Source organism: Heptranchias perlo, unplaced genomic scaffold (genome assembly GCF_035084215.1).
Source record: "Heptranchias perlo isolate sHepPer1 unplaced genomic scaffold, sHepPer1.hap1 HAP1_SCAFFOLD_129, whole genome shotgun sequence".
NCBI classification, from domain to species: domain Eukaryota; kingdom Metazoa; phylum Chordata; class Chondrichthyes; order Hexanchiformes; family Hexanchidae; genus Heptranchias; species Heptranchias perlo.
Window position 1 is genome coordinate 401,975 of NW_027138527.1, and position 26,166 is coordinate 428,140.

General features: G+C 45.4%; 1 protein-coding gene across 1 annotated transcript; it reads right to left on the reverse strand.

Annotated features, from left to right (window-relative positions):
* Positions 1–1,171: 1,171 nt before the first annotated feature.
* On the reverse strand, positions 1,172–20,940 carry LOC137308332 (NACHT, LRR and PYD domains-containing protein 3-like). Its single transcript, XM_067977130.1, has 11 exons — positions 20,709–20,940; positions 14,265–14,360; positions 12,025–12,191; positions 9,769–9,937; positions 9,598–9,663; positions 4,461–6,198; positions 2,683–2,769; positions 2,355–2,525; positions 2,050–2,220; positions 1,698–1,865; positions 1,172–1,525 (listed from the first exon to the last, which is right to left on the reverse strand). Exons 1-11 carry the CDS (start codon positions 20,938–20,940, stop codon positions 1,438–1,440), a joined length of 3,153 nt encoding a protein of 1,050 aa, XP_067833231.1. The 3' UTR covers positions 1,172–1,437.
* Between the last annotated feature and the right edge of the window lie 5,226 nt (positions 20,941–26,166).

The window sequence follows — 26,166 nt, forward strand, 5'->3', positions numbered from 1 at the left end:
AGCCCCACTCTGGGCCCTTCCTGTCTGTACATTGACCCAGTGTCCCACTGCAGCCCAGACTGAGCCCCACCCTGGGACCTTCCTGTCTGTACATTGACCCAGTTTCCCACTGCAGCCCAGACTGAGCCCCACCCTGGTCCCTTCCTGTCTGCACATTGACCCAGTGTCCCACTGCAGCCCAGACTGAGCTCCACCCTGGCCCCTTCCTGTCTGCACATTGACCCAGTGTCCCACTGCAGCCCAGACTGAGCTCCACCCTGGGCCCTTCCTGTCTGTGCATTGACCCAGTGTCCCACTGCAGCCCAGACTGATCCCCACCCTCGGTCCTTCCTGTCTGTACATTGACCCAGTGTCCCACTGCAGCCCAGACTGAGCCCCACCCTGGGCCCTTCCTGTCTGCACATTGACCCAGTGTCCCACTGCAGCCCAGACTGAGCCCCACCCTGGGCCCTTCCTGTCTGTACATTGACCCAGTGTCCCACTGCAGCCCAGACTGAGCCCCACCCTGGGCCCTTCCTGTCTGCACATTGACCCAGTGTCCCACTGCAGCCCAGACTGAGCCCCACCCTGGGCCCTTCCTGTCTGTCCATTGACCCAGTGCCCCATTGGTGACCATCCAGCCCCGGATATCCGGCAGAATCAGCGCTGTGGGACCGGGTGACTGAGTCTCGTGACCCTGTCGCTGGGCCTCTGACGTCACAATGGGAGACGACGCTCGCTCAGCTCGAGCTGGAAACCGTTAAAGGGCCGTTCGGATTTGAACCTGGAGCGCGGCCGGTTAAAGGGGAGGGACAGAGAATCGGCCAAAAATGTTCATATAATGAGACCAGGAATGGTTATAAATTGAAATGTTCATATCCCGAGACCAGGAATGGTTATAAATTGAAATGTTCATATAATGAGACCAGGAATGATTATAAATTGAAATGTTCAGATAATGAGACCAGGAATGGTTATAAATTGAAATGTTCATGTAATGAGACCGGGAATGGTTATAAATTGAAATGTTCATATAATGAGACCAGGAATGGTTATAAATTGAAATGTTCATATAATGAGACCAGGAATGGTTATAAATTGAAATGTTCAGATAATGAGACCAGGAATGGTTATAAATTGAAATGTTCATATAATGAGACCGGGAATGGTTATAAATTGAAATGTTCATATAATGAGACCAGGAATGGTTATAAATTGAAATGTTCATATAATGAGACCAGGAATGGTTATAAATTGAAATGATCATATAATGAGTCCAGGAATGGTTATAAATTGAAATGATCATATAATGAGTCCAGGAATGGTTTTCAATTGAAATGTTCATATAATGAGACCAGGAATGGTTATAAATTGAAATGTTCATATAATGAGACCAGGAATGGTTATAAATTGAAATGTTCATATAATGAGACCAGGAATGGTTATAAATTGAAATGTTCACACTCCCACACTCAGTCCTGGTCTGGATTCCCGCAGTGACTCCAGGTGTCTCTTTCCGTTTGAACTGAACTGATTCGCCCTCAGCCTGAAACAGATTGAAGATTAAACAGAAAATAAACAGATTGAACAACAGTGTAAATAACAGGGAGACTGGGGTTAATATTTCAATAATAATTACAGACTAACATTACCCATAAAAGGGACAGAATCCCATTGATATTTTATTTATTAGATTGAACTTTGACACAAACACTCACCAGATCCGCTCCAGACTCCTGCGGGTCAGTATGAGGGAGCGGAGAGCGGGGACAGATCGGTCTGTGAAGCAGTTTGATCCCAGGGACAGATCCGTCAGTGACCGGTTTGTGCTGAGAGCGGAGGAGAGATCCTCAGCACAAGAATCTGTGAGATCGACACCATCCAGACTGGGGATCAGAGAGAGTGAAATAACAGGAATCAGGGTAAATCCCCAGTGATTATTAATAACACCATTACTGATACTAACAATAATGTACAGTTTTTATTCATAACTATATTACTGATACTAATAATGTACAGTGTCAGACATCCAGTTATTATAAACACATTCTCACACAGTCTGATACTTACTCCAGTTTCTGTATTTTACAGTCCGGGTTCCTCAGAGCCTCAGACAGTAGTTTCACTCCTGAATCTCCCAGTTTATTATTACTCAGGTTCAGAACCATCAGTGACCGGTTTGTACTGAGAGCGGAGGAGAGATCCTCGCTGCAAGAACCTGTGAGATCGTTAGACCATAGACTGGGGATCAAATTGAGAGAAATAATAGTAAATCTCCAGTGTTTATTAATAACTCTATTGCTGATACCAATCGTAATGTACAGTGTTAGACATCCAGTTAATATAAACACAATCTCACACAGTCTGATACTTACTCCAAGTCCTGTATTTTACAGTCCGGGTTCCTCAGAGCCGCAGACAGTATTTTCACTCCTGAATCTCCCAGTTTATTATTACTCAGGTCCAGACCAGTCAGTGACCGGTTTGTACTGAGAGCGGAGGATAGATCCAAGGTACAAGAAGCTGTGAGTCCGTTTTCCCATAACCTGGAGATCAGAGAGAGACAGAGACAGAGAAAGAAATAACAGCAATCAGAGAAGTTTCTCAGTGTTTATTTGTATTATTATTTTTTATACTGACATTAATGCAGGGTGTTCATCATCCAGTTATTATAAACACAACCTCACACAGTCTGATACTTACCCCAATGTCTGTATTTTACAGTCCGGGTTCCTCAGAGCCGCAGACAGTAGTTTCACTCCTGAATCTCCCAGTTTATTGCATCCCAGTCTAAACACAAACAATTGTAAACAATTTTACAACACCAAGTTATAGTCCAGCAATTTTATTTTAAATTCACAAGCTTTCGGAGGCTTCCCCCTTCGTCAGGTGAACGATGTGAAACCCCAGTCCATCACCGGCATCTCCACATCATAAACACAAACAGACAGAGAGTGAGAAACAAACTGAATCCAATCCCCGATCTGACACAATTTATCTCTGATATTACAGGAAACACTGAAAAATCTTCAGGAAATTAATAACCAGATTTCCCTGTCACTGACAATGAATCTCACTCTGTCCAACTCCCCATATATTCAGTAAATGTATTTATTAAATAAAGTGCTGTCTGTGTGAAACCTTTAAATGTCCCTCAGTCCGGTCTCATTCCCTGATGATCAGAATTACCCTCCTGGAGGTCAGTGACCGGTCCCGTCATGTTTGGTGAAACTTGTCTCATTTCTGCTGGTGGTAATTTCCCAGATTTATGGGAATGGAGCGATTTTCTCCGAATTAAATGATAAAGCGATGATTACCTCTCCTTTATGCAATATTATATTAATGTCCAAAATATCTCGGAGTGAGTTATATTGTGAAACAGCGCTAATGGCTGCTGTAAAATCCGTGCCCCAGGATTTTATGTGACAAGTAGAGTTTATTCTGTCCGGTTACAAGTCTTAAATGTCCCTTTACTCCTAGTTTATAGGGGAGGGGAGTCTCTCTCTCTTTATTCCCATTGAACTGGCTCTACATTTATTTCAGGTGTGACGGCTCGACAGTTTTTGGGGAATTTTTCTGAAGTTCCCTCCCCGAGCGGGGATTCACACACAGGGACCAGATTATGGGAAATTCCCGGGTTCACTGCCTTTGGTTAACCCAGGAGCATCCCGCTTTGTGTGAGGCCCCACCGCTGGCCGTGTGTGTCTGCACTCCTGGGCTAATACCCCACAACCCGTTAGATTTGAACATTTTTACCGGCAGATTTTAGTTCCCAAATCCCACTGAAGTGCCGGCCTGGATTAATGAGCGAGGTGCCTGAATCCACGACCTTCTGACTCAGAGGCACGAGTGCTGCCAGCTGGGTGAAGAGATGGTGGATGTGTTGGAGAGTGTGAAGGGCTGTGTCATTGATGAGTTAAGATAACGGACCGACGTCCTGCCGTGAAAGCTCAGTTCGCCCACTGGCGGTTGACGGCCCAAAAGCTGTGTTTTGCTCTTTGTTACTGAATGTTTGGTGTTCCTGCTTCCCTCTCCGACACACATTGACAGTCCGGTGACCGTCACTAGCCCCCACACCTCGGTAAGAGGGTGGGATGCTCCGACACACAGACTGCTGCAGTTAGTGTCAGTCTACGTGTAAGTAACAGGGAGAAGGAACCTCTTGAATGGACGTATCTCAGGCAGTGAGAAAAACAGCAATAAATATCATTTATTGCAATTAAATTATCAGACTCTTTCAGTGACCTGTATTTACTGATCTGATAAAGACTGTAAAATCCCAACCTGTTCACAAGGATCCATTTTAGATTCTCCAGTCCTTGGGGAATTAATAACCTATCCTCTTATCATGTGTCATATTTGTGTTGAATCTGCTTCTCTCTGGTTTAACTGAACTGTTTTTTCCCTTCATTACGGAGCAACAATACAATCCGTGACTGTTCGACATTTGGCCCAACAGTGAGAGACAAATAAACAGTTACCTCAACACGTGGCATTTGTGCAGTACGGGGCCCAGCCGCTGGAGTCCTTCACACTGAATGGAGCAGTGCTCAAGATTGAGATGTTCAATTGTATCACAGAGTCCAATGACATGAGACAGAACCGCACAGTCAATCGGGGTCAGTCGCAATCCACTAAATGTAAGTTTTTTCACAGATCCCACTGTGACCCGAACCAGTGTTTGATTCTGAGACTCAAACAGGTAGTGGAATGTGTTCAGGAGGATCCTTTTACCAGTTTCACTCGCTGTGTTTCCAATCTCTCCTTCAACCTTCTCCTTCACCCAGTCAATCACTGCGCAGATTGTTTGATGAAGAAATGGACCCAGAAACTCCTCCAGGGGCCGAGCTGACTGTGAGGAGGAGAGACCAACAACAAAACGGAGAAATATCTCAAATCGCCCATCTTCCTTGCTGTGGGCTTCACTGAGGAGTTTCCGGATGTCCCCTGGATCTGGAGTCAGGAATTGTGCGAGTGCGGCTACAAACTCTTGGATGGTGAGGTGCGGGAATGTGTAAACTACACTCTGGGCAGAATCATCTCTCTCCAAAAGTTCCATCATGAACCCAGACAGGAACTGGGAAGGTTGCAGATTGTACTTGATCAAATCTCCATTTGTAAACACAATCTTCTTCTCGGAGACTCCAGTGAAGGCCATCTCACCGATCTTCAGCAACACATCACGGGGGGATTCAATCTCTCGGCCATGGTTTTTCAGAATGTTGTAAATATAGTAGGAATATAGTTGGGTGATGGTCCTGGGAACTCGCTGCTGTTTCCTGTCGCTTTGTGTGAAGAAGGGACCCAGTGACAGACCGAGGATCCAGCAGTAGGAAGGGTTGTAACACATGGTGTACAGGATCTCGTTCTCCTCCACATGTTTGAAAACAGCTGCTGCCACCGCCTGATCCTCAAAATACTTGTTGAAATATTCCTTCCGTTCTTCACCAACAAATCCCAGGATTTCAGCCCAGACACTGATCTCAGCCTTTTCCAATAAATGTGATGCAGTTGGGCGGCTGGTCACTAGCACTGAACATCCTGGGAGCAGCTTGTGCTGTATTAAACTGTACACAATGTCAGACACTTTACAACGGCATTCAGGATCTGTGCACATGTACTGAGGTTCTGTATTTCTCTGATCGTCAGCAAATTCGATACTGTCCTTGAATTCATCTAAACCATCGAATATAAACAGTAATCCCTCTGGGTTCTTCCAGAGCTCTCCCAGAATATTCCTCAAGTAAGGATAGAAAATTAGTATCAAGTTCCACAGGTTTATTCTACAGTTAAGAGCGTTTAACTCACGGAATTTAAAACTGAAAACAAATTGAAAGTGTGGGTATATTTGCCCAGTGGCCCAGTCATAAACAATCTTTTGCACCATTGTTGTTTTTCCAATCCCCGCGACTCCACTCACTGCTGCTGAACTCCCAGATTTGGATTTTCTCCGGGAAAAACTGCTCTGGAACAATTGATCAGTTCGGATTTTTTCCAGTTCTCCCCGGAGATGTTTCTCTCTCCACTCTTCATGGTCTCGGCCTCTTGCCAGCAGTTCATGTTCTACAAGTGTCCGATCTCGAACAGTAGAAATGACCGTTAGCTCAGTGTATAGAGTGACCAGCTGGAAAATCTTAACCTTCTCCTTTATTAGGATCGTGTTCACTCTCAATGTCTCAGTTTGGACCCGGAGTGTTTCCTTGTGTTTCTGTTGAACATCTTCAATTAGAACAGACAGAAAGTGGTTTACAATGTTAGTTGCATTGTTATGAAAACAAATTCTCAATATCACTTTACTATCACGTAAAATGTTCCGAGGTTGAATTCACAGCTTCAATAGAGCTGCGAGCAGGACATTAAACTCAGTTACTGAAAACCTCGCTTGAAAGTGAACAAGGGCTGAGAGAAGTTTCAAATCCTCACTTGATTCGAATATTTACTGAACATGGAGATTTCTATGAAGTTGATATTTTCCCTCTGATGATTAATACTATCAGCCCTGCCCTGTACCATGGACATCTCATTACAAATCCAAACGTGATTCTGTTATACGAAACGAGAGGTTCTAGTGGAATAATTTATGAAACTGTCAGTGGTGCTGACATTTTGCAGAAATGGGAATTAGGGTATTGGATATCAGTCGGAAAGGGATAGATTGTGAATGGACAGAAGTTCCACTGTTATTGTATCAGACCTCGGGCAGGTTATCTGGGATATTGTGGGCATTGGGAGAGGGACAGTCTGTGAATGGACAGAAGTTCCACTGTTATTGTATCAGACCTCGGGAAGGTTATCTGGGATATTGTGGCCACTGGTAGAGGGACAGACTGTGAATGGACAGAAATTCCACTGTTATTGCATCAGACATCGGGCAGGTTATCTGGGATATTGTGGGCACTGGGAGAGGGACAGACTGTGAATGGACAGAAGTTCCACTTTGACCGTGAGAAAAGGTTCCGTCCCCTCACCCTCTCCATCACATAGACCGCCTTCTTTCACCTCCAGATCGCCCGCCTCCTCTACCCACTCAGCCCATTTGCTGCTGAAACCCCCATCAATGCCTCTATTAACTCAAGACTCAATTATTCAAAGGCTCCCCTGACCGGCCTCCCACCATCTGTAAACTTGAGCTCGTAGCCAATGCGCACCAAGGCCCGGTCACCCATCACCCGTGTGCACACTGATCTGCATTGACTCCCGGTTCGGAAAAGACTCTGTTTTAAAATTCTCATTCTTATATTAAAATCCCTCCATGGCCCTCGCCCCTCCCTGTCTCTGTAATATCCTCCAGTCCTGCGATCCTCCAATTCTTGCATCTTGCGCCTCCCCGATTTCCATAACTCCGCCACTGGTGGCTTTGCCTTCAGCTGCCTAGGCCCGAAACTCTGGAATTCCCTCCCTAAACCTCTCCGTCTCTTAACAGAAGTCCCAATGTCATTGTATCAGACCTCGGGCACGTTATCTGGGATATTGTGGGCACTGGGAGAGGGACAGACTGTGAATAGACAGAAGTCCCTCTGTTTAACCTCGGTGGTGGGGAAGCTTTTCGAAACGGGACTCGGGTAGGTTATCTGGGGTATTACCTGTACTTCTCTAGTCATTTGATCACAGGTAAAGATTACTGCCATTCTGGAGGTACAGAGGGGAATCAGAAAGATGATTTAAGATATTGGACTTCAGGTTGAGGGAATGGCGAGAGGGTTTGATGTATTTTATTTAGGCAAGAAACTTTGGTATTGAAATGTTTTAATTGAATTCAGAACATTAGTGCAGGAAACAGGCTCACAAAGTAATTAATAACGGAGAAAAATGAAAGTCAGAAATACGAAGGGAAGTCAGGGTAATTTTCTCACCCAAAGGGCCAGAGAGCATGGGAAGGACACTAATGGGACAGTGTAAGTGGGGTCAAGAGACAATTGAACGTGTTTCTGTGGATACACTGAGAGGAGGGGTAGGTGGGGTCATCTCTCGAACAGGAACAGGCTTAATTGGGCCAAATGGCCTTTTCCTGTCTCTAATCATTCTCCTGTTCTATTGTGTTTCAGAAACTGTCAATAATTTTGCAGCAGTTTCACACCTTCATTGAATGTGTTTTTCGAATAGTCCTGTCATATCATCAATTAGAATTGGAATTAGAACTACTGCCCACATCACTCAGTGTAATGTTAGAGTAAACATTTACAGTTCATTTCAACTGTTCTCCCAATAATTATACTCCGTTGTTTCATTTTGGTCTGAATTTCCTATAATGCAGGTTTGGGAAATTACAAATCTGTTTCCATTAGTCATTATATTGGGTCTAAAAAGACCCCTGAGTTAAAGGACTATTCTTTGAGTAGAATAAGGTTCTCTCCTTCACTGCCATAAGGAAGCTAGCCCATAACTTCTCAATTACCCTGAACATTGTCTTTCCCTAACAATCCTCGAGGATTAATGATCAATTGTGTGAACATCTGTACATCTTCTCAGATCAGATCGAACACTTTGAAGTCTCATTCTGTGCTGTGAAATGAAAACATTTTAATGTTTCGCATTTCTCCACCTCTTTCCCTACAGTTGATGGTGGGCAGAGTTCTCGGGGAGCAGGAAACCCATAACGTCTGGCTCATGGCACTGCTCATTAATTGTGAGCCCAGAACATCTGTGCGGCACATAGGAGCTGTGTATGGGGATTGACAGTGTATCAGGATCCTGCCTGGTGTGTGGGGGGATTCACAGTGTATCAGGATCCTGCCAGGTGTGTATGGGGATTCAAAGTGTATCAGGATCCTGCCAGGTGTGTATGGGGATTGACAGTGTATCAGGATCCTGTCAGGTGTGTGTGGGGATTCACAGTGTATCAGGATCCTGCCAGGTGTGTATGGGGATTCACAGTGTATCAGGATCCTGCCAGGTGTGTGTGGGGATTCACAGTGTTTCAGGATCCTGCCAGGTGTGTATGGGGATTCACAGTGTTTCAGGATCCTGCCAGGTGTGTGTGGGGATTCACAGTGTATCAGGATCCTGCCAGGTGTGTTTGGGGATTCACAGTGTTTCAGGATCCTGCCAGGTGTGTGTGGGGATTCAGTGTATCAGGATCCTACCAGGTGTGTATGGGGATTCACAGTGTTTCAGGATCCTGCCAGGTGTGTGTGGGGATTCACAGTGTATCAGGATCCGGCCAGGTGTGTATGGGGATTCACAGTGTATCAGGATCCTTCCAGGTTTGTGTGGGGATTCACAGTGTGTCGGGATCCTGCCAGGTGTAAATGGGGATTCACAGTGTATCAGGATCCCGCCAGGTGTGTATGCAGTTGGATTAATTGGAGTAATACAAACTTACTAATAATTCATAAATCGGAGTGACTTTTAACGTCAAGCTGCGCAAAATATAATTTTTCTGCGATGCCAGGGCACCTCACAGAAGTGTGTGAAGTAATGCAGTGTATTCGGATCCTGCCAGATGCATGCGGTTTCACAGGATTAACAACACATGAAAATTAACTTTTATTCTGTTTCCTCCACCCTTTGAACTTCTGATTCCTAGATTCTGACAATCTCTAAACAAAAGACTACAGTCAAACATTCTGATTCTCAGAAGTGAAATAAACGGTTTGAAATCTCCATTTCATCACTTACCTTTCAGGTGACTGGGTATTTCAGATAAACCTCGTCCGATATTCATATAATCAAATGGATCAGGACCTGTTTAAATCAATTAGCTTTCATGAATTCAGATCTGTGTGATATTATCGTAAATTCTGCAGTGTTTCAATCTGAAATTGAATTCAGTGTGTGATTTTACTGTACCAAGTTCCTGCAGCTCTTTCAGTATTTTGTCCAACTTTGGTAATCTGTGCATTTTCACAAAGGATTCCCACATCACCCTTCGGGTCCGAGAGCCTTTCTCCATCACCAGATTTAGGAGAAGGTTGGAACTGTTCGCCTTGTTTCCCATCTCTGCGAGCTCAGTGACTTTCTGTAAAGAATAATAATGAATATATTGAGGAGTGGAGTGAAAGATTAAGACTGAGAATCAGAAGGAAAGGAGCTGCTCCGTGATGGGATCTCCCAGTTTATATTGAGGAGCAGTGGGAGAGACAAAGACTGAGAATGAGAAGGAAAGGAGCTGCGCCGTGATAGGATCTCCCAGTTTATATTGAGTGGAGTGGAGTGAAAGACAAAGACTGAGAATGAGAAGAAAAGAAGCTGCTCCGTGATGGGATCTCCCAGTTTATATTGAGGAGCAGTGGGAGAGACAAAGACTGAGAATGAGAAGGAAAGGAGCTGCTCCGTGATGGGATCTCCCAGTTTATATTGAGGAGTGGAGTGAAAGACAAAGACTGAGAATGAGACGAAAAGAAGCTGCTCCATGATGGGATCTCCCAGTTTATATTGAGGAGCAGAGGGAGAGACAAAGACTGAGAATGAGAAGGAAAGGAGCTGCTCCGTGATTGGATATCCCAGTTTATATTGAGTGGAGTGGAGTGAAAGACAAAGACTGAGAATGAGAAGGAAAGGAGCTGCTCCGTGATGGGATCTCCCAGTTTACATTGAGTGGAGTGGAGTGAAAGACAAAGACTGAGAATGAGAAGGAAAGGAGCTGCTCCGTGATGGGTTCTCCCAGTTTATACTGAACACAGAAAGTAATCACTGGGCCGGCTTCTGATCCATTCTGAACATGGGCAAAATATTCTGTTAACATCTTGATTCATCAACAACAACATAGCATCTTTAATACAGAAAAATCTCGCACCGCGATTCACAGGAGCGGAATCAGACAATGGGCCTGTGACAAAGGAAGGCATATTATTAGGGATGACCAAAAGCTGGATAAAGAATCAAATTTTAAAGAGAAGAGGGAGATAGAGAGGCGGAGGATTTTAGGGAGTGAATTCCAGAGCCTGGGTCCAAAAACTACGGAATGCTAAGCCACCGCTGGTCGGGCGATGGGGAAAGGCACAAAATGCCAGAGTCAGAGCTGGAGAGAATTCGAGTGAGGGGCGAGACCATGAAGTGATTTAAACAGGAGGATGGGAATTTAAAATTGAAGTCATTCGAGAACTGCGATAGGTGAACGAGCACAGGAGTGAGGGGTGAGCGGGACGGGCGAGGGACAGGCTACAGGCAGCAGCGTTTTGGATGTGTTGAAGTTTACAGAAGGCGGAGGATGGGAAGTCGGCCAGGAGAGCATCGGAATAGTTGCGTCCGGAGGAAATTTCCTCCAATTAAATATTGGGAAGACCGAAACCATTACTTTGTCACTTCCATACTCCACCATTCCAATGGTCTCCTGGCTGGCCTCCCACATTCCAGCCTCCGTAAACTTGAGCTTATCCAAAACTCTGCTTCCCGTAGACTAACTCACACCAAGTCCCGTTCACCCAACGCCCCTGTGCTCGCTGACCGACATTGGCTCCCGATCCGGAAACTGATCGATTTTAAAATTCTCATCCTTATGCACAAATCCTACCATGGCGTTGCCTCTCCTTATCTCTGTAACCTCCTCCAGCCCTACAAACCCCTCAGATCTCTGCCATCCTCCAATTCTTGCCTCATGTGCATCCCCAATTGTCGTCGCTCCATCATTTGTGGCCGTGCCTTCAACTGCCTAGTCCATAAGCTCTGGAATTCCCTCCCTAAACGTCACCACCTCTCCACCTCTCTCTCTCTCTTTTCCTTTAAGACGCTCCTCAAATCCTGCCTCTTTGACCAAGCTTTTGATCACCTCTCCGAATATCTCTTCATGTGGCTCGGTGTAAAATTTTGTTTGATAATCGCACCTATGAAGCGCCTTGGGACATTTTACTATGTTAAACGCTTGATATAAATGCATGTTGCTGTTGTCGTTACCCTGGTCTTTCTCTGTACAGATATTGACTGATCCATTGGGTATTATCATCTCTTCCTATCATTGGTTCAGATTCAAATATTTTCAGTTTTATCCATTTATCCTCTATTTGGCCTGTTTCTGTTCGGTAACATTCTATGATTCTAAGATGTGATATTCTGTCACTTCTGTTACGTTTAAATAATCCAAACTCATTCTGTGTCCATCCCACTTACGTGATATTCTTGTCCACTGAAATGGTCCTCGCCTGTTAACATGAGACTGAGTCCCTCCACCCCTTCTTCAATCGCCTGTTCTATTCTGTCCCGGTAGAATTTCGTCAACTGGAACAGTTGGTAATCGTCGCACTTTGTCAGGACGTCAGTGATTGCAGTGTTCGGATCTGTGAAAAAAAATGGAGAAAACTAAACACATTATCGACTTTCTATCCGGGCGGCTACATTTCCTCTTATACCAAACGGCTGAACCCTCCTGTGAGTCACATTATCAAACAGCTTCTGAAAACCCATATACACCGCATGTGCTACATTCCATTGTTCCGTACAGTCAATTCTTAAAAACCGGTGTTTAATTATGTGAAACACGGCTTGTCGACAGCGAATCAGTTCCAGCCTCCCCTGATCATCCCCTGTATCTCTAAATGTTCAGTAATTCCACCTGGAATTACAGATTCGAGGAGTTTGCCCACTGCTGACTACACTAATTGATCTCCAGTTACCCGGTTTACCTTCTCTCCCTCTTGAACAGATATATTACGTTGTCTCTTTCCAATCCATCAGCACAGTTTTTATATCCAAAGTCTCCTCCCTGACTTCATTTAACCGCATTAGTTGTGGGTCCAGCGGCTTCTCCACTTTGACTATTTTTCTCAGATCCAAATCCTTCTCCAGTTATCTCTGACATTCTCCTCCAGTACACCGACATTCCCACCAACACCATCAGTGTTAGAATCTTCATTAATCTCCCCGCAAAATGATATAACCAGGAAGATTTCGCTGAATCCGTGTAAACCTAAACCATATGGTCTGATAGCTCCTGGACCATATCTCTTATGATTCTGACTTTCCCAATGTGTTTGGAATGATTTGTACATTCATAGACACAAAACTTAATCCAAACTCCGATTTTTGGGGAATTTTGTCCATTATTCGTTTTTCTTCCCCCCCTCGACATCCATAACTTTATCTCTCAATACTGAAAAACCTCCTACCCTTTTTCCTGCTAATAACTTTTCATTATTTCATAAATCTTCTGATCCTGCTCCAACAGTTTTATTAATTCCACTCTCTAGTCTCAGGCCCGGATATTTCCCACCCTCCAGTCATATCAGCTGATGACCGTCCCACTGCTCCATTCACCCAGTCTGTAAAACCATTGTTGGTCGGTTCAGACCGTGACCGTCCCTTCCCTTCTCCCTGAACTTGCTCCAGTTCCCCAAGACCGTGAACCCTTCCCTCCTGCTCCATTCACCCAGTCTGTAAAACCATTGTTGGTCAGTTCAGACCGTGACCGTCCCTTCCCTTCTCCCTGAACTCGCTCCAGTTCCCCAAGACCGTGAACCCTTCCCTCCTGCTCCATTCACCCAGTCTGTAAAACCATTGTTGGTCAGTTCAGACCGTGACCGTCCCTTCCCTTCTCCCTGAACTCGCTCCAGTTCCCCAAGACCGTGAACCCTTCCCTCCTGCTCCATTCACCCAGTCTGTAAAAGCATTGTTAGTCGGTTCAGACCATGACCGTCCCTTCCCTTCTCACTGAAATCACTCTGGTCCCCAAGACCATGAACCCTTCCCTCCTGCTCCAGCCCTGCAGCCACACATTGACCTGACTCATATTTCCATCCTCAGCAGCCCAGTGTAAAACAATCCGGAGATCACAACCTGGAGGGCTTGATTTTTCAGTCTCGAGCCTAAATCTTAATATTCCCTCTTTATTCGTATTCGTATTATTGTTTCCGACTATGGCTATTTGCCGATCCCCCTTCCTTTACAGAGATGGTCCCACCTGTTCCAGGATGTTGTTCACTCTGGCACCAGGGAGGCAACTCACTTTTCGGGACCTGCTCAAGGCTGCAGAAGTGACTCTCTATTCCCCTGACTAAATAATCTCCCAGCAATCACTCTCCTATTTCTGTGTCCCACCTGCCTCTCACCCCCTGCCCCACTCGGGGTGTCCCCCTGCTCCCTGGTCTCACACTGTTACTCAGGAAGACCATCCTCTGAGTCCCTGTCTCTATCCACCTTACAGTCCCCAACACCAGGTATCGATTGGACCGTTCCAGTACTCAGGAGATCCCTCCACCTGTGACTGCACTGTCCCTATAGATGGCAATTCACTTCCCTCCATCTACACAGTATCTGTGCTTTTACCTCTTCCTATGTGAGCTGCAGGTTCTTGCTCCTGATCTGGACCCTTTGTCAGGACAGAAATTATATTTTTCTGAATTTTCTGAACCTACCTGTGTCCATTCTCATTCTTCTTGAAGGTGTTGGATCTTCTCCTCTGTTTGAACCTTTAGCCATGGTGGTGACAAACGTTCCCACATTCTGATGCTCTGTAATAAATATTTTAATAGGAGGGTTGGATAGAAATAATAAAGTGAGCAGGAGAACGTTCCCTTGTTAAACATGATACCAAGTCTCTCCTCCCCCATCAGCTGTTAGCTCTGGGATCGAGCATTGCACGAGTGTTATGATCAACGCTCCACATCAGATGTGACACAGACAGCTGCCCAGTGAAATCCAGTGGGTCCCACTGATCTCCACAACCCAGTTCCAGACGGGGCCCAGTCGGCCGAGACTCTGCACTGGGAGCGGTCATTGGTAAGATTTACTCACAGTCCAGGCCAGAACAAGCCTTATTCCTGAGGTAGTGAATATTCTGGAGGGAAATATGGAGCGGGGTGATCATTGATGAATTAAATGAACCTTCACTCTGTTTTACACAGTCTGGGTGTATTGTATCATTTTATTTACAGATGTATTGAATATTTTTGATTTGTTGAGCTTCGTTATTAAATTCTGAATATGAATATGATACCTATCCACAAATACAATATATAGCTGGATGTGATTCCGCTGCTGTTTGTGGATAGTGACAGTGTCCGTGTGTTCGTGGAGATGTGTCCTGGTTGCTGCTTCTATTAGAATATATTTACCACATCCCTCATGGTGTCAGCAAATGACTGATGATCACTGTAGGAGTTGAGGAGATTTCCCACTGTTCTAATATTAACACTAATGAGCACTGTAGGAGGTGAGGAGATTTGCCACTGTTCTAATATTAACATTAATGAGCACTGTAGGAGGTGAGGAGATTTACCACTGTTCTAATATTAATTGGTAGAGGGTGCACAGACAGGAAGTGAATGGGTGACCACCAGGCAGAGTAAGAGGTGCAAGCAGTTAGTGCAGGGGTCCCCTGTGGCCAACCCCCTCTCAAACAGGTATACCGTTTTGGATGCTGTTGGGGGAGATGGCTCACCAAGGGAAGGTGACAGCGGCCTGGTTCATGGCACCGTGGCTGGCTCTGCTGCACAGGAGGGCAGGAAAAAGAGTGGCAGAGCTATAGTGATCGGGGACTCGATTGTAAGGGGAATAGACAGGCCTTTCTGTGGACACAACCGAGACTCCAGGATGGTATGTTGCCTCCCTGGTGCAACGGTCAGGGATGTCTCGGAGCGGCTGCAGGACATTCTGGAGGGTGAGGGTGAACAGCCAGTTGTCGTGGTGCATATAGGTACCAGCGATATAGGTAAAAAACGGGATGAGGTCCTACAAGCTGAATTTAGGGAGTTAGGAGTTAATCTAAAAAGTAGGACCTCAAAGGTAGCAATCTCAGGATTGCTACCAGTGCCACAGCGAGTCAGAGTAGGAACGACAGGATAGCTAGGATGAATACGTGGCTTGAGAGATGGTGCAAGAGGGAGGGATTCAAATTCCTGGGCCATTGGTACCGGTTCTGGGGGAGGTGGGACCAGTACAAATTGGACGGTCTGCATCTGGGCAGGACTGGAACCAATGTCCCAGGGGGAGTGTTTGCTAGTGCTGTTGGGGAGGGTTTAAACTAATGTGGCAGGGGGATGGGAACCGATGCAGGAAGTCAGTTTGAAGTAAAGTGGTGACAGAAACAAAAGGCAGTAAGGGAGAGTGCACAAAATATGACTGGACAGATGGTCTGAGAAAGCAGGGCAAAGACCAAGGGAAGTATAGATTAAACTGCATTTATTTCAATGCAAGAAGTCTGATGGGCAAGGCAGATGAACTCAGGGCATGGATGGGTACATGGGACTGGGATGTTATAGCTATTACTGAAACATGGCTAAGGGAGGGGCACGAATGGCAGCTCAATGTTCCAGGGTACAGATGCTATGGGAAAGATAGAGCAGGAGGTAAGAGTGGAGGGGGAGTTGCGTTCTTGATCAGGGAAAACATCACGGCAGTAGTGAGAGGGGACATATCGGAGGGTTCGCCCACTGAGTCTATATGGGTAGAAATGAAAAATAAGAAGGGAGAGATCACTTTGATAGGATTGTACTACAGACCCCCAAATAGTCAACGGGAGATTGAGGAGCAAATATATAAGGAGATTACAGACAGCTGCAAGTAAAATAGGATGGTAATAGTAGGGGACTTTAACTTTCCCAACATTGACTGGGACAGCCATAGCATTAGGGGCTTGGATGGAGAGAAATGTGTTGAGTGTATTCAGGAGGAATTTCTCATTCAGTATGTGGATGGCCCGACTAGAGAGGGGGAAAAACTTGACCTCCTCTTGGGAAATAAGGAAGGGCAGGTGACAGAAGTGTTAGTGAGGGATCACTTTGGGACCAGTGATCATAATTCCATTAGTTTTAAGATAGCGATGGAGAATGATAGGTCTGGCCCAAAAGTTAAAATTCTAAATTATGGAAAGGCCAATTTTGATGGTATTAGACAGGAACTTTCAGAAGTTGAGTGGGAGAGTCTGTTGGCAGGCAAAGGGACGTCTGGTAAGTGGGAGGCTTTCAAAAGTGTGTTAACCAGTGTTCAGAGTAAGCACATTCCTTCTAAAGTGAAGGGCAAGGCTGGTAGAAGTAGGGAACCTTGGATGACTCGGGAGATTGAGGCCCTCGTCAAAAAGAAGAAGGAGGCATATGACATGCATAGGCAGCTGGGATCAAGTGGATCCCTTGAAGAGTATAGAGATTGCCGGAGTAGAGTTAAGAGAGAAATCAGGAGGGCAAAAAGGGGACATGAGATTGCTTTGGCAGATAAGGCAAAGGAGAATCCAAAGAGATTCTACAAATACATAAAGGGCAAAAGGGTAACTAGGGAGAGAGTAGGGCCTCTTAAGGATCAACAAGGTCATCTATGTGCGGAACCACAAGTGATGGGTGAGATCCTAAATGAATATTTCGCATCGGTATTTACGGTTGAGAAAGGCATGGATGTTAGGGAACTTGGGGAAATAAATAGTGATGTCTTGAGGAGTGTACATATTACAGAGAGGGAGGTGCTGGAAGTCTTAACGCGCATCAAGGTAAATAAATCTCCGGGACCTGATGAAATGTATCCCAGGACGTTATGGGAGGTTAGGGAGGAAATTGCGGGTCCCTGAGCAGAGATATTTGAATCATCGACAGCTGCAGGTGAGGTGCCTGAAGATTGGAGGGTAGCAAATGTTGTGCGTTTGTTTAAGAAGGGCGGCAGGGAAAAGCCTGGGAACGACAGACCGGAGAGCCTGACATCTGTAGTGGGTAAGTTGTTAGAGGGTATTCTGAGAGACAGGATCTGCAGGCATTTGGAGAGGCAGGGACTGATTAGAAACAGTCAGCGTGGTTTTGTGAGAGGAAAATCATGTCTCACGAATTTGGTTGAGTTTTTTGAAGGGGTAACCAAGAAGATAGATGAGGGCTGTGCAGTAGACGTGTTCTACATGGACTTCAGCAAAGCCTTTGACAAGGTACCGCATGGTCGGTTGTTACATAAGGTTAAATCTCACGGGATCCAAGGTGAGGTAGCCAATTGGATACAAAATTGGATTGACGACAGAAGACAGAGGGTGGACGGAGAGAGTTGTTTTTCAAACTTGCGGCCTGTGACCAGCGGTGTGCCTCAGGGATCGGTGCTGGGTCCGCTGTTATTTGTTATTTTATTAATGATTTGGATGAGAATTTAGGAGGCATGGTTAGTAAGTTTGCAGATGACACCAAGATTGGTGGCATTGTGGAAAGTGAAGAAGGTTATCTAGGATTGCAACGGGATCTTGATAAATTGGGCCAGTGGGCAGATGGAGTTTAATTTAGATAAATGTGAGGTGATGCATTTTGGGAGATCGAATCGGGCCAGGACCTACTCCGTTAATGGTAGGGCGTTGGGGAGAGTTACAGTACAAAGAGAAATAGGAGTACAGGTTCATCGCTCCTTGAAAGCGGAGTCACAGGTGGATAGGGTGGTGAAGAAGGCATTCAGCATGCTTGGTTTCATTGGTCAGAATATTGAATACAGGAGTTGGGATGTCTTGTTGAAGTTGTACAAGACATTAGTAAGGCCACACTTGGAATACTGTGTACAGTTCTGGTCACCCTATTATAGAAAGGATATTATTAAACTGGAAAGAATGCAGAAAAGATTTACTAGGATGCTACCGGGACTTGATGGTTTGACTTATAGGGAGAGGTTGGACAGTCTGAGACTTTTTTCCCTGGAGAGTAGGAGGTTTAGGGGTGAACTTATAGAAGTCTATAAAATAATGAGGGGCATAGATAAGATAGATAGTCAAAATCTTTTCCCAAAGGTAGGGGAGTCTATAACGAGGGGGCATAGATTTAAGGTGAGAGGGGAGAGATACAAAAGGGTCCAGAAGGGCAATTTTTTTCACTCAAAGCGTGGTGAGTGTCTGGAACGAGCTGCCAGAGGCAGTAGTAGAGGCGGGTACAATTTTGTCTTTTAAAAAGCATTTGGACAGTTACATGAGTAAGATGGGTATAGAGGGATATGGGCCAAGTGCAAGCAATTGGAACTAGCTTCGTGGTATAAACTGGGCGACATGGACATGTTGGGCCAAAGGGCCTGTTTCCATGTTGTCAACTTCTATGATTATATGATTCTATTCGTTAATGAGCCCTGCAGGAGGTGAGGAGATTTACCGCTGTTCTAATATTAACAGTAATGAGCACTGTAGGAGGTCAGGAGATTTAGCACTGTTCTAATATTAATACTAATGAGCACTGTAGGAGGTGAGGAGATTTACCACTGTTCTGATATTAACACGAATGAGCACTGCAGTGACACACTCCATCACCCTCACTCTCAGTAATGCCCCGCTCCATCACCCTCACTCTCAGCACTGACCCACTCCATGAACCTCACTCTCAGTAAATCCCCGCTCCATCACCCTCACTCTCAGGACTGACCCTCTCCATCACCCTCACTCTCAGCACTGACCCGCTCCATCACCCTCACTCTCAGCACTGACCCACTCCATCACTCTCACTATCAGCACTGACCCACTCCATCACCCTCACTTTCAGCACTGACCCACTCCTTCACCCTCACTCTCATTACTGACCCGCTCCATCAACCTCACTCTCACTACTGACCCACGACATCACCCTCACTCTCAGCACTGACCCATTCCATCACCCTCACTCTCAGTACTGACCCGCTCCATCACCCTCATTCACAGTACTGCCCCATTCCATCACCCTCACTCTCACTGCTGCCCCGCTCCATCATCCTCACTCTCAGTACGGACCCGCTCCATCAACCTCACACTCAGTACTGACCCGCTCCATCACCCTCACTGTCAGTACTGACCCGCTCCATCACACTCACTCTCAGTACTGACCCGCTCCATCACCCTCACTGTCAGTACTAACCGGCTCCATCACCCTCACTGTCAGTACTGACCCGCTCCATCACCCTCACTCTCAGTACTGACCCGCTCCATCACCCTCACTCTCAGTACTGACCCGCTCCATCACCCTCACTGTCAGGACTGACCCGCTCATTCACCCTCACTCTCAGTACTGCCCCGCTCCATCACCCTCACTCTCAGCACTGATCCGCTCCATCAACCTCACTCTAAGTACTGCCCCTCTCCATCAGCCTCACTCTCAGCACTGACCCGCTCCATCACCCTCACTCTCAGTACTGACCCGCTCCATCACCCTCACTCGCAGTACTGCCCCTCTCCATCACCCTCACTAGCAGTACTGCCCCGCTCCATCAACCTCACTGTCAGAACTGACCCGCTCCATCACCCTCACTCTCAGTGCTGCCGCGCTTGATCACCCTCACTTTCAGCAGTGACACACTCCATCACCCTCACTCTCAGTACTGATCCATTCCATCACCCTCACTCTCAGTACTGACCCGCTCCATCACCCTCACTCTCAGTACTGACCCGCTCCATCACCCTCACTCTCAGTACTGACCCTCTCCATCACCCTCACTCTCAGCACTGACCCGCTCCATCAACCTCACGCTCAGTACTGACCAGCTCCATCACCCTCACTCAGAGTGCTGTCCCGCTCCATCACCTTCACTCTCTGTACTGACCCGCTCCATCACCGTCACTCTCAGTACTGACCCGCTCCATCACACTCACTCTCAGTCCTGACCCGCTCCATCACCCTCACTCTCAGCACTGACCCGCTCCATCACCCTCTCTCTCAGCACTGACCCGCGCCATCACCCTCACTCTCAGCACTGACCCGCTCCATCACCCTCACTCTCAGCACTGACCATCCCCCGTTCTGCGGCTTTCTCCAACCACATGGGGCGCGTTCTTCGAATCACTGATCTGGAGATCGGCCCCCTGGCCCGGACCCACTCCTCACCTCCGCCCATCATCACCGCCACTTCGTGTACCATGGGCTGGAACCGCTCCTCCCTCACGAACTGGAACGAATGCTCACCGTCGCCCATAATGAGCTGGAACCGCCGCTCCTCTTCGGCCTGCGCCCGCTCCGCTTCTTCGAACCGCTCCTCCGCGTCCTGCAACCACCACTCCACGGTCTGGAACCACTGCTCACCGCCGCCCCTACTCACCGCCGCCTTCTGCACCTCCACCATGGTCCGGAACCGCCGCTCCAAGGCCTGGAACCGCCGCTCCACGGCCTGGATCCGATCCTCCGCCGGCGCCGGCATCGCGACTCGCCGCGGGGGCGGCCGCGATCACAAAATTGCCGCCAGTGATCGCACGCAGCAAACTCCGCCCACGAGAGGCAGTGCGCCTGCACGTAACACAGCCCCGCCCCGTGAATAAAGATGATGTGGAGATGATCGAAGAGGTGACTCCAGTCTGAGACAGAGCCCAGCAGATATATATATATATATATATATATATATATATTTATACAGTGTGTATCCACCCCCACCCCCCTCCCCCCAGCACGAACACGGTGATGGACAAATGGAAAGAATCTTAAATCACCAAGTCATAGTCCAATGTAAGGAATCTCACAACACCAGGTTATAGTCCAATGGAAGGAATCTTACATCACCAGGTTATAGTCCAATGGAAGGAATCTTACATCACCAGGTTATAGTCCAATGGAAGGAATCTTACATCATCAGGTTATAGTCCAATGTAAGGTGTCTTACAACACCAGGTTATAGTCCAATGTAAGGTGTCTTATATCACCAGGTTATAGTCCAATGGAAGGAATCTTACAACACCAGGTTATAGTCCAATGGAAGGAATCTTACATCACCAGGTTATAGTCCAATGTAAGGTGTCTTACAACACCAGGTTATAGTCCAATGTAAGGTGTCTTATATCACCAGGTTATAGTCCAATGGAAGGAATCTTACAACACCAGGTTATAGTCCAATGGAAGGAATCTTACATCACCAGGTTATAGTCCAATGTAAGGTGTCTTACAACACCAGGTTATAGTCCAATGTAAGGTGTCTTATATCACCAGGTTATAGTCCAATGGAAGGAATCACACAACACCAGGTTATAGTCCAATGCAAGGAATCTTACATCAACAGGTTATAGTCCAATGGAAGGAATCTTAAATCACGAGGTTATAGTCCAATGTAAGGAATCTTACATCAACAGGTTATAGTCCAATGGAAGGAATCTTAAATCACCAGGTTATAGTCCAATGGAAGGAATCTTACAACACCAGGTTGTAGTCCAATGTAAGGTGTCTTACAACACCAGGTTATAGTCCAATGTAAGGAATCTTACAACACCAGGTTATAGTCCAATGTAAGGAATCTTACAACACCAGGTTATAGTCCAATGTAAGGTGTCTTACATCACCAGATTATAGTCCAATGGAAGCAATCTTACATCACCAGGTTGTAGTCCAATGTCTCACGAATTTGATTGAGTTTTTTGAAGGGGTAACATAGAAGATAGATGAGGGCTGTGCAGTAGACGTGGTCTACATGGACTTCAGCAAAGCCATTGACAAGGTACCGCATGGTCGGTTGTTACATAAGGTTAAATCTCACGGGATCGAAGGTGAGGTAGCCAATTGGATACAAAATTGGATTGACGGCAGAAGACAGAGGGTGGTTGGAGAGGGTTGTTTTTCAAACTGGAGGCCTGTGACCAGCGGTGTGCCTCAGGGATCGGTGCTCGGTCCGCTGTTATTTATTATTTATATTAATGATTTGGATGAGAATTTAGGATTGTAAACGATTTTACAACACCAAGTTATAGTCCAGCAATTTTATTTTAAATTCACAAGCTTTCGGAGGCTTCCTCCTTCGTCAGGTGAACGATGTCACATCGTTCACCTGACGAAGGAGGAAGCCTCCGAAAGCTTGTGAATTTAAAATAAAATTGCTGGACTATAACTTGGTGTTGTAAAATCGTTTACAATTGTCAACCCCAGTCCATCACCGGCATCTCCACATCGAGAATTTAGGAGGCATGGTCATTAAGTTTGCAGGTGACACCAAGATTTGTGGCATTGTGGACAGTGAAGAAGGTTATCTAGAATTGCAACGGGATCTTGATAAATTGGGCCAGTGGGCCGATGGAGTGTAATTTCGATAAATGTGAGGTGATGCATTTTGGTAGATCGAATCGGGCCAGGACCTACTCCGTTAATGGTAGGGCGTTGGTGTTGTGAGATTCCTTACATTGGACTACAACCTGGTGATGTAAGATTCCTTCCATTGGACTATAACCTGGTGATGCAAGATTCCTTACATTGGACTATAACCTAGTGTTGTAAGATTCCTTCCATTGGACTATAACCTGGTGATGTAAGATTCCTTACATTGGACTATAACGTGGTGAGGTAAGATTGAATACATTGGACTATAACCTAGTGTTGTAAGATACCTTACATTGGACTATAACCTGGTGTTGTAAGATTCCTTACATTGGACTATAACCTGGTGTTGTGAGATTACTTACATTGGATTACAACCTGGTGTTGTAAGATTCCTTCCATTGGACTGTAACCTGGTGTTGTGAGATTTCTGACATTGGACTATAACCTGGTGATGTAAGATTCCTTACATTGGACTATAACCTGGTGATGTAAGATTCCTTCCATTGGACTATAACCTAGTGTTGTAAGATTCCTTACATTGGACTATGAACTGGTGATGTAAGATTCCTTACATTGGACTATAACGTGGTAAGGTAAGATTCAATACATTGGACTATAACCTAGTGTTGTAAGATTCCTTACATTCGACTATAACCTGGTGTTGTAAGATTCCTTACATTGGACTATAACCTGGTGATGTCAGATTCCTTACATTGGACTTTAACCTGGTGATTCCTTACATTGGACTATAACCTAGTGTTGTAAGATTCCTTACATTGCACTATAACCTGTTGATGTAAGATTCCTTCCATTGGACTATAACCTGGTGTTGTGAGATTAATTACATTGGACTACAACTTGGTGATGTAAGATTCCTTCCATTGGACTATAACCTGGTGTTGTAAGATTCCTTCCATTGGACTATAACCTGGTGTTTTAAGACTCCATACATTGGACTATCACCTAGTGATGTAAGATTCCTTCCATTGGACTATAACCTGGTGTTGTGAGATTCCTGACATTTGACTATAACCTGGTGATGTATGATTCCTTACATTGGACTATAACCTGGTGATGGAACATTCCTTACAGCGGACTATAACCTGGTGTTGTAACACTCCTTATATTGGACTATAACCTGGTGACGTAACACTCCTTACATTGGACTATAACCTGGTGTTGTAAGATTCCTTACATTGGACTATAACCTGGTGATGTCGGATTCCTTCCATTGGACTATAACCTGGTGTTGTAAGATTCCTTACATTGGACTATAACGTGGTGAGGTAAGATTCAATACATTGGACTATAACCTAGTGTTGTAAGATACCTAACATTGGACTATCGCCTGGTGTTGTAAGATTCCTTACATTGGACTATAACATGGTGTTGTAAAATTCCTTACATTGGACTATAACCTGTTGATGTAAGATTCCTTCCATTGGACTATAACCTGGTGTTGTGAGATTACTTACATTGGATTACAACCTGGTGTTATAAGATTCCTTCCATTGGACTGTAACCTGGTGTTGTGAGATTTCTGACATTGGACTATAACCTGGTGATGTAAGATTCCTTACATTGGACTATAACCTGGTGATGTAAGATTCCTTCCATTGGACTATAACCTAGTGTTGTAAGATTCCTTACATTGGACTATGAACTGGTGATGTAAGATTCCTTACATTGGACTATAACGTGGTGAGGTAAGATTCAATACATTGGACTATAACATAGTGTTGTAAGATTCCTTACATTGGACTATAACCTGGTGATGTAAGATTCCTTACACTGGACTATAACCTGGTGATTCCTTACATTGGACTATAACCTAGTGTTGTAAGATTCCTTACATTGCACTATAACCTGTTGATGTAAGATTCCTTCCATTGGACTATAACCTGGTGTTGTGAGATTACTTACATTGGACTACAACTTGGTGATGTAAGATTCCTTCCATTGGACTATAACCTGGTGTTGTAAGATTCCTTCCATTGGACTATAACCTGGTGTTTTAAGACTCCATACATTGGACTATAACCTAGTGATGTAAGATTCCTTCCATTGGACTATAACCTGGTGTTGTGAGATTCCTGACATTGGACTATAACCTGGTGATGTATGATTCCTTACATTGGACTATAACCTGGTGATGGAACATTCCTTACAGCGGACTATAACCTGGTGTTGTAACACTCCTTATATTGGACTATAACCTGGTGACGTAACACTCCTTACATTGGACTATAACCTGGTGTTGTAAGATTCCTCACATTGGACTATAACCTAGTGTTGTGAGATTCCTTACATTGGACTATAACCTGGTGTTAAGAGATTCCTTACATTCGACTATAACCTGGTGATGTAAGATTCCTTACATTGGACTGTAACCTGGTGTTGTAAGACTCCTTACATTAGACTATAACCTGTTGTTGTATGATTCCTTACATTGGACAGTAACCTGGTGTTGTTAGATTCCTTATATTGGACTATAACCTGGTGAAGTAAGACTCCTTACATTGGAGTATAACCTGGTGTTGTAAGATTCCTTCCATAGGACTTTCACCTGGTGATGTAAGATTCCTTCCATTGGACCATAACCTGGTGATGGAAGACACCTTACATTAGACAATAAGCTGCTGATGTAAGATTCCTTCCATTGGGCTATAACCTGGTGTTGTAAGAAACCTGACATTGGACTATAACCTGGTGTTGTGAGATTCCTTCCATTGGACTATAACCTGGTGATGTAAGACACCTTACATTTGACTATAACCTGGTGTTGTAAGACACCTTACATTGGATTCTAACCTGGTGATGTAAGATTCCTTACATTGGACTGTAACCTGGTGTTGTAAGACACCTTACATTGGACTATAACCTGGTGATATAAGATTCCTTCCATTGGACTATAAACTGGTGTTGTAAGATTCCTTCCATTGGACTATAACCTGGTGATGTAAGATTCCTTCCATTCGACTATAACCCGGTGATATAAGATTCCTTCCATTGGACTATAACCTGGTGATGTAAGATTCCTTCCATTGGACTATAACCTGGTGATATAAGATTCCTTCCATTGGACTATAACCTGGTGTTGTGAGATTCCTTACATTGGACTATAACTTGGTGATATAAGATTCTTTCGATTTGTCCATCACCGAGTTCGTGCTGGGGGGAGGGTGGAGGCGGTGGATACACACTGTAAGTATAAAGATATCTGCTGGGCTCTGTCTCAGACTGGAGTCACCTCTTCGGTCATCTCCACATCATCTTTATTCACGGGGCGGGGCTGTGTTACGTGCAGCCGCACTGCCTTTCGTGGGCGGAGTTTGCTGCGTGCGATCACTGG